The sequence below is a fragment of the Rhincodon typus genome, chromosome 31, assembly GCF_021869965.1.
Source record: "Rhincodon typus isolate 14 chromosome 31, sRhiTyp1.1, whole genome shotgun sequence".
In the NCBI taxonomy this organism is placed as follows: Eukaryota; Metazoa; Chordata; class Chondrichthyes; order Orectolobiformes; family Rhincodontidae; genus Rhincodon; species Rhincodon typus.
Window position 1 is genome coordinate 9788693 of NC_063362.1, and position 10054 is coordinate 9798746.

At 38.7% G+C, this 10054-nt stretch overlaps 1 protein-coding gene across 1 annotated transcript in view; it reads left to right on the forward strand.

Moving 5' to 3' along the window:
• The window catches only part of LOC109926557 (protein polyglycylase TTLL10-like), a 112663-nt gene that overhangs the window by 72585 nt on the left and 30024 nt on the right, over nt 1–10054 (forward strand). The window contains exons 7-8 of the mRNA XM_048614870.1: nt 5025–5143; nt 7149–7269. Of these exons, the coding sequence (XP_048470827.1) occupies nt 5025–5143; nt 7149–7269 (240 nt within the window). The remainder of the gene's footprint in view (nt 1–5024; nt 5144–7148; nt 7270–10054) is intronic.

The following is a 10054-nucleotide window of genomic DNA, read 5'->3' on the forward strand; positions in this document are numbered from 1 at the left end:
AAGCACACTTCTCACAAGGTAGGCTGGATATTCCCCATGTTATAGATGACATGCTTGAGTAAATGTTCTTATATGACAACAATTCTAATCATCAAAGGAACAGAATAAATATATGAACATATTTAAGGCCTGAATTTTTGCCACAGATGCACAGAGTTGAGACATTTCCCAGCTCCGTGAACTTGACCCTGGAATAAGTGGCTCAAAAATTGCGAGTCAGACCAAAAGAGGTCAGAATGAATGTTGGTGGTTGCTGAATGAAGAGGCAGGTGGTGCAGATAGTACAGTTTTCAAGTTTTTTTTATTCATTAACGGGATGAGGGCATCACTGGCCAGGCAGTATTTATTGTCCATCCCTAATTGCCCAGAGGGCAGTTCAGAATCAACCACATTGCTCTGAGTCTGGAGTCACATATAGGCCGGACCGGGTAAGGATGGCAGCTTCCTTTCCTAAAGGACATCAGTGAACTGATGGTTTTTTTTACAACAATCAGCGATGGATTCTTGGTCATCATTAGATCCTTAATTCCAGATATTTTTGTTGAATTCAAATTCCACCATCTGCCGTGGCAGGATTCAAACCCAGTTCCCCAGACCGTTATCTGGGTCTCTGGATTAACAGTTCAGTGATTATACCACCAGGCCATCACCTCCCCACTTTAAAAGAAGCAATAAAATAATTAACATCTCTCCACCCTTCACATCCCACACCCTCATACATAGTCCCTGTGACTCATCTATGCCATCCTATTCTCTCTAATATCCCATATCAACTGCTCAACTCTCTGTGGTCCTTTTTTAGCTCCATGACACCTTGGTGCCAACTCTTGTCAGTCTATGTCTGCTGTCCCCACCCTTTACTCTGACAATTACCATGCCCACTCACACAGTATTCAATATGGTGAGACCTCAGGACTCATGCAGAGATGAAAATAAAGTTATCAGTGTTTATTACAGATTTCATAATATTGAAAAATACCCAAAACAATTACCATTTATATTACTCAAACTAGATAATATCTTAAAGCAATAAGCATTTGATTCAAGTGCATAATCTTTTGTAACAGCAAGCTTTGGAATGCATTGTCCCACTTCAAAATATCTTTAACCACTTAAAACTGTCAATCAAATTGCAAAATGACAGGTACTTTACTGTGGTAATGGATGGTTGTGAAATCAGTCACGAAGTACTTGTCCACTAATGGAAGCCTTCAGATTATATCAGAGGTACGGCTTCTGATTTCTGGGCACGTGTACTATTTTCACAATGGAGAGCCTCTTTGCCATGGCGAAAACCCATGCTGTATTTGTTCATTGAAACTCAAACAGCAAGTCTAGAATTATTGTAATGTTCACTATTGGATTTAGAGTATGAGACAGTTTTTATCAAATAATCTTGGTGTAAATTTGATATGTAGAATGCAATTGAATATTATCACCTTTTCTTGAAGCTAGAGGTCCCATATTTGTAGAAATTCACAAATACCTTCATCCTTACTGTCATATCTAATACCTGGTCAATTGAACAAGTTGCTGTGGTGGTACCGATGTAGAATGCCAATACAGGTGCACTGAGCGAGTGTTGTACTGTGGAGGGAGCCATTTTAGATGAGACCTTAAACCCCGGCCTCATCAGACCTCTGAGGTGAATGTACAAAATAACACTATTTTGAAGAAAAGCAAAGGTGTTACCTCTACAATCTTGGCCAAAATCTATCCTTTAACCAGGACCATCAAACTGATTTTCTGATTATTAACACATTGTTATTTGTAGGAACTTGTTCTGGACAAGTTAACTGCCACATTTCTGACATTACCCTACAAAAAGTAGTTCAGTGGCTGGAGAAAACCTTGGAATGTCCTGATGCTGTGAAAAGCGGTACACAAATTGAAATCATTTTTTTATTCATCATCAGCAATATCTTCATGAGTGCTGAGTATTTTAGCAGAAAGGTTGTATAAATGCAACTAGTGTATTAACTTTTTTGATGTACTAACTTGTATAATGTGAAGGTATAACTGGCTGGTCAACCAGAAATTGTTGGTTCCTGTCAATTGTTATGAATAGGAGAACTTTCAACCTCTAAAATAATTTTCTCCTTCCCTGTTGCTCAAACTATAATACCATTCATATTAGACATTACTGTTGCTCAGTAACATGGAGGGGTAAGTGCAGAAAAACAGTATGTAAAGTCATTCATCTGAAACATATGTAAGAAATACAATGATATTTAACATAGAGAGTTGTTAATTGACTTAGTTTAATGGACCCAGACTTCCCTCAGTTATTGTAGGTGTGTTAAATATGAAGATACACATTAGGAGCAGAAGTAGACCATGTGACCCCTTTAGCCTGCTCTGTCATTCAATAAAATTATAGATTATTTCTGTTTATTATATTTGTTTTTTGAATTCCACTTCTGCATCAGTCCCCAAAAACCTTTGATTCCCTTGCCTAAGTACTATATGAATACAATGAATGTAATTTACCTGATTCTCTGCATGGGTTCTTAGATAAGGACAGAGGCTTATGATCCACAGTACCTGCAATATGTGGCAGCATTTCCAGCCAAGTGTATGAGAAACGCAAATCCATAGAAAATAGAGGCAAGAGCAAGTCATTCAGCCCATTGAGCCTGCTCCACCATTCAACATGGCCATGAGTGAGCCTCTATCTCAGTGCTATGTTCCAGATCTCATCCCATACCCTTGATACCTTTATCTTCTCAAAATCTATTTCTTTCTTAAGTATATTCGGTGAGATTGCCTCCACAGCTTTTTGTGGTAAATAATTCTACACATTCAACACCCTCTGAGTGAAGAAATTTCTCATCATCTCAGTTTGAAATGGCCTGCTGTGTATCTTGAGCTGCCACCCCATCCCTCCCGGTCAGAAGAGTCATCATCCTCGAACCCACTCTGTCCTGCCCTGTCAGAACTTTATGCTTTTCAATGAGATCCCCTTCCACTCTTCTAAACTCCAGTCAACATTGCCCCTCTTTTTTTCACTTTTAATATTAAAAGGGCCCAGCCATTTGGGCCATCAGGAGTGTTCTGGTTTGGTGTCAGAACCAGCCGTCATGGGGCCCAGTTTAGATCCTGCAAAGAAGGGACCCAGAAGAACAGGCAATGGGTTAGTATCCAGGATTCCTGAGAGAGAACGATAACCCAGAATACAGAAGAGGAGATGATGATACAGAAGAGCAGAGATCACTGGGAGGAAATCGCTGGCAGAGAAGCCAGGAAGAGGGTCCAGGCAGTTAGGTGATCTGTGTGCTGGCTGCATGTAGGTAGGGCTGAGAGAAGCTCTGAGGAGCTCAGGAAGTACTGGAAGTTCACCAGTGAATCAGTTTTAGAACCATGTCTTAAAAGAATGGATGAAACCAGCAAGTGGCGAACAGATGTTCAGACACTCCATTTTAGAGCAGCATTGGAGAGAATTCAGAAGTAGAATCCTTGAGCGTGAAGAGCAGAAATTCTTCTGGTGGAAAACTGAGTATTAACAAGATTGATTTACTCGCAGTGATTAGTGAGGTCTGAATGGGTTGCTAACAAATGCATGATTTTGGTCTGGATCATATCTGCCATTTAATCTGGAGGGTACAGTGTTTGATCACCATTTATTTATTAATTCATATTTACCTCATGCTAATTTTGGATTTCGGAGTATAAGATTGATATTGTAAGCTATTTTACTTTTTTTACTTGGTATAATAAAGTTTACGATTGGTTATTCAAACCTGTGGAATCGCGTGACTTTATTCTATTAGTAAGGAAGTTGAATTGATACAGTTCATTTACTTTAAACAAAAAGTTACTGATTCATAACTGCATCATCACCAAACTTGGGGTTCTTGTCTGGAATTGTAACAGATGCACTGGTGGAAATTGTGGAATTTCTGTCTGCAATCTTACAATCTTCCTCAGATACAGAGTTGGTGCCAGAGGATTGTTATATTGCAAATGTTACACACCATTTTAAAAAAGGGGAGAGGGATAAACCCAGCAATTACAGTACTGTAAGCTGTACATCGATGCTGGGTGTAGTGATTGTAACTATGTCAGCCAGGTGGACCTCATAGAATACAGGTTCTCTGACTGGGGCTGTTAATCTGGTTCAACAAAAACAGGAGTGTCAGACATCCTGTTCACTCTGACAGCTGGCTCTAAGGGAGCTGGACCAGTGTCAAGGATTTCCCACGTTAAATAAAGGGTGACCTGGTGACAGGATAGCGGCGTTTATGGAGTTATTTCAGTGGGTAAAGTTTCAGAAAGCATATTCCATGTCAAAATTGAGAGGGTGGAAGTAAATTCAGTAGTGACTATCAAAAGGGCATTAGGAAAGGAAAATCTTTACAAGGCTGTGTGGAACGAATAAAGGTAGGAAACTAATTGGGTAGCTCTTTCAGAGCGCTAGTACAGGCAATGTTGACAGAATGGCCTCTTACCTTACTGTATGATTCTAAGATTCTATGAACACTTCAGATGATAAGCATCCAAGTTAATTTGAGCTTAAGAATGTTTTTAACCAAATGGACTTCTCGCAAATTCAGCCAGAAAATTAGAGAAACGAATTCTCGACTTTTTCAGGCCTAATTCCTAAATATCAGGAAGGTGTCATTATATAAGTTTCAATTACCTTTCTACCTGACTTGTTTGCCTACCTGGTGGAAAAGACAATTGCAGGCCTGTAAAAGGATTACATTTAAACTAAATATAGAAAATGTAATCATGATAAAAACTTTGCAAAACCACATGCATATGCATCAAAAGTCAGAAAGCTCATGATTAACTTTAATCTTCAGTCTTATGTAGGGGGTGAACCAAGTAGTGGGACAAATTTGATCAATAATATAGCACAAAACTTTGTAGCTTTTATCAGTTGAATGGATGTAGTACAAAAAAAGAGCTTGGGGATGAGAGAGGGATTTGAAGGGGTACAAGGAGAATGGGATTTTTGGTTAATCTCTTATCTATTTAAAAAGTTAGCTACAGAAACACTACATTTTGTCATTTTTACACAGTATTGTCAGCTTCTGTGAGAGCAAAGGATGGAATCGAATATTGGACAATACCCGACAAGACTACCTATTGAAATGGACTGATGCTAACAGACCGTCCAACCACCAATCCTTTCACGAAGGTAAAAAGGGTTGTCAAGGTAGCCCAGATCCATAGCTGTCATAATTATAAAATAAATAAGTCATCCCATACAAAGGCCTTAGGACTTCAGTAATGTAATAGTATGTGTTTGATTTGGCTGGAGTCAACTGGGAACTGAGTTTTGAAGGAAATACAGTTGAAAAGAGGAACAATGGCAACCATTTAGAGGAAATACGCACAATGATTATCACTAGACAAAAAAAGTACTAGTGAAACTAATGGGGCTAAGGGCAGATAAATCCCTGGAACCTGATGGGTTGCATCTAGGATTTTAAAGGAAGTAACTATGGAGATAACTGTTGCAGTGGTTGTAATCTTCTAAGAATCTTTAGATTCTGGAAAAATTCCAGAGAGATGGGAAATTGCTAATGTGACCCTTTTAATCAAAATAGGAGGGAGACAAAATCAGGTAGCTATTGGTCAATTAGTTTAATATCTGTCATTGGGAAAATTTTAAATATGTCATTACGAAGGATTTATTTAAAATCACAAGCTTTCGTAGCATTGTTCCTTCGTCCGGTGAAGTGAAGTGCACAGGCACAGAATTCCCACCATTTCACCTGACGAAGGAGCAGTGCTCTGAAAGCTTGTGATTTTAAATAAACCTGTTGAACTATTCCTTGGTGTCGTGTGACTTCTGTCTTTGTCCACCCCAGTCCAACACCGGCACTCCAAATTACTACAAAGGATTTAACAGAGCATTTAGAAATAGCTAATATGGTCAAACAGAGTCAACATGACTCCATGAAGGGGAGAGCTTACTGACAAATTTATTAGGGTTCTTTGAGAACGTAAGAATCAAAATAGATAAAAGGGAACCAAAGCTGTAATGTATTCCAAATGACTTTCAATGAGGAACTGCACATAAGGCTACTTAATAAAGTAAGACAGCATGGTGTCTAGGGTAGTATATTAGCATGAATAGAGGATTGAATAACTAATAGAAGACAGAGGGTGTAAGTTTAAGGTGAGGAGCAAGTCATTTAGAGAAGCTATGAGAAAAATAATTTTCACCTAGAGGGTGGTAGAAATGTGAAATGTGCTGTCTGAAAGGCTGGAGGAGGCAAGTCCTCTCACAATATTTAAGACGCATCTGGATGAGCACTTAAAATGCCTGAGCGTAATATGCTACAGAAAGTACAGGTAAATAGGATTAGTGTAGTTTGGTGTTTGTCGGTTAACATAGGCATGGTGGGCCGAATGCCCTGTTTCTATGCTGTATGTCTCTTTGAAAGTGTTTCAACAAAGGGGGCATTTTCAGAATGGCAACCTGTGACTAATGGAGTACCACAGGGTCCAGTGCTATGGCTGGAATTATTTATAATATGCTAAAGACTTGGATGATGAACGTAATATCACCACATTTGCGGATGACACGAAAATAGGTGGGAAGGCAAGTAGTAAGGATGACATAAAGAATCTACTGAAGGATATAAACAGGTTGAGTGAGTAAGTGAAGACTTGAAAGATGGTATATAATAAGGGAAAATGTGAGGTTATGCACTTTGACAGGAGGAATAGAAGAGTTGAATATTATTAAAATGATGAAAAGGAGACAAAAATTTGGATCTAAGAAGGATCAGGGGAAAACAAAGGTAGAGAGTGTTGTGGATAGAATTCTAGACGGGAGCCTCGGGGTTGAAGAGATTTAAACACAAGATGAACATTTCATTTAAAGGTTTTGGAGTGTAACAGTGAGAATTGAAGTGATGGACAAAATTAACATGATGTAGATAGGCTCTGGACAGTAAATGTTTTAATAATGTCGATTCTATGATTACCTGATACATGAGTTACTAGTAAAAATAACACTGGTATGTCAGAAGGCCATTGGTATATTAGGTTGATACTATGTGAAATTTCTGTAATATTACGGCAAGTAGATGTGGACATAAAAACCAAATACATTAACAAATTTAGAGGATTGGTGTCATATCATTGAGGTTGGATAATATTTGGGTCTTTGATTTCTGTCATTTTAAAAGGTAAACAGATGTTAAACCAGATCCCAAACAATAAGGTTCTAACCACCAAGTTTGGCCTCTGCTCTTCCCTCAAGGACAATGAACGCATAATGAATAAGTATGGCAGGATCATGTTTTCAAAGTAAGTGTACTTGGAGCTTGCATTTTCTTACAAGTCTTTGTTTTTTGGAGTTTTAATTGAAATTATATTGTAATTTTTGGGCAATTGATTCTTGCCCACCATATTTTGGTAAATATATTACAAAACAATAATTGTAACTCCGATGCTGATTTTAATTAGCTACCCTGTTTTGATAAATCACACATGATTAAACTATTTAAGCTATTTATGTTTCTTGAACACTTGACATTTTCTTGAATACATTGAAGTAAACTACAACAATACCATGTTTTATATTAAAATGAAGCTCCTGCCCATTTTCGCTGTGAGCTCACAAGAATTCAATTCAGCTCAAGTGGAAGCTTGTGCATGGAACATAATGAAATGAGATTGCCTCTTAGTTTCCTGTCTCCTGTGCTCATCTATGTGAAATGTCTTCACTAATGGTGACTCAAAACTGTCCTATGAGTTTCAGTTTCTTTTAATGAGTTGCAAAATAAGTCCCTATTGTGTAAGTAATTGTCATAAACATTGCAGCTTTATACATTTTCTTGTCTCATCTTTTCTGCAATTGTTACATTTAGTGCTTTTCTTCAATCAACTTATTTTTATATTTCTGCTCAAATCAATTAAGTTCCACAACTCCTTTGCATTTCCCAGGAAGATGGTTTCAACTTCAGTTGCTATCAGCCTCTCCCCTAGTGACACTTCTTTACTAATCCGGCATGTTCCTTAAAAAAGACATGGTAACAAATGGTTGATAGGTTGGCACTCTCAGGAGAGAAGGGGAAGAAAAGAAGTCTTGCTGAGGATAATGTTAGAAAATAATTGGTAGGTGGCAGGTAACATTTGTGCCAAACAGTGTCCGTCTCCAGTAAGAGAGAATTTAGCTATTTCACCTTGACTTTCAAGGTATCGTCATCACTAAATCCCATACCATTAGCATCCTAGGGGTTAGCATTGACTAGAAACTTAACTGAAGCAGCCAGATAAATATAGTGGCAGCAGTGCATTCTATCTAAAAGATGCTGTATAGCAACTCGCTAAGACTCCTTTGACAGTGTATTTGAGTCCCATGCTCTTCTCCAACCTTTGTAAGTAGGGCAGGGACAAAACTGTTGCTGCCTGGGGCCTTGGCTTCACCTTGGCCCTAGCACTGTGGCACAAGTCCCCTAGAGCTCTGAGCCCTGGTTACTGAACCTTGCTATATCTCCACTCCCTCTGTCCCTGGCCCTCTAAGTCTTCCTACAAACCACACACCATCGTGACCACAAACAATATCAGTGATCCTTCACTGTCTCTGGATAATGCTGGAACTCTGTTCCTAACAGCACTGTCAGGCTACCCATATCAATGGACTGCACTCTTTCAAGAAAGCAGCTCACTAACATCTTCCCAAGGGCAGTGTGAGGTAGACAATAAATACTGGCCTAGCCAGTGATGCTCACATCCATGAAGGTATAGGAGAGAATCTTTTCTGTAGGTCAGCTGATGAAATGATGCAACTAACGCTTTTCATTAGGTAATAATGAATAGTCTCTAGTTAAAATGTAAGACTGAAAGTTGTCAGTAAAAATACGGACAGGAATAATCAATGGTCCAGGTAGATTGTCCTATTGTTTGATAAGGTGCTATATCAAAGTTTATTGCAGAAAATAAAGTTTGGGGTATTGGAGGATAACATATTGACATGGATAGAAGATTGACCTGCTAACAGGAAGCAGAGAGTAGGAGTAAATGAGTCTTTTTTAGGCTGGCAGGATGTCATGAGTGGTGTGCCACTGCGATCTGTGCTGCAGCCTCAGCTCTTTACAATTTATATGAATGATTTGGATGAAGGAATTGGAGGTTTGGGAGTTACATTTATTGATGACACAAAGAAAGGTCAGAAAATAAGATGTGAAGAGGACATAAGGAGGCTACAAAGGGATAAGGACAGGTTGAATTAGTTGACACAGATCTGATAGATGGAATACAATGTGGAAACGTGTGAAATTGTCCATTTTGGCCCAAAGACTGAAAAAAAAGTAATTTTCTAAATAGTGAGAAGTTGCAGAGCTCTGAAATGTAGAGAGTCCTGGGTGTCCTAGTGCATGAATCATAGAAGTATGAAAGTAAAGCAAGTAATCAGAAAGCTAATAGAATGTTATGGTTCCTTGTGAGGGAATTGAATGCAAGGGTAGGGAGGTTATGCTTCAATTATACAGGACAATAATGAGACTGCGTCTGGTCTCAGTACTGATCACTATACTTACTGAAGTACCCAATCATTGGTCCCTCCACCAAGGGGAAACTTTTCTTCCTATTTACCCTGTCTATTCCCCTCGTAATTTTACACATCTCAATCACGTTCCCTCTAGGTCTGCTCTGTTCCGAGGAAAACAACCCCAATCTATTCAATCTCTCTTCATAACTGAATCTCTCCAGCCAAGACATTATCCTGGTAAATCTCCTCTACACTCTCCAGTGCAATCACATCCCTCCTACAATGTAGATTCCAGAACTGCACAGAATACTCTAATTATGGCCTAACCAACATCTTACAGTTCCAACATAACCTCCTTGCTTTTAAGCTCTATGCTTGGCTAATAAAGGCAAAAGTATCCACTATGCCTTCTGTGTAATTTTTTTTCCCAATGAGGAAAGTCCTACAGCTGTTACATTGGTTGTAGTGTGACAATCTATTACTTAAAGTTTCACTTTTCAAGAGCTCATCTAAAATGTTAAGCAAAGAATTGGCCAGGTCAGGGAGAACAAATTGGATACTGTTCCTGAGATAACAAGGTATAGAGCTGGATGAACACAG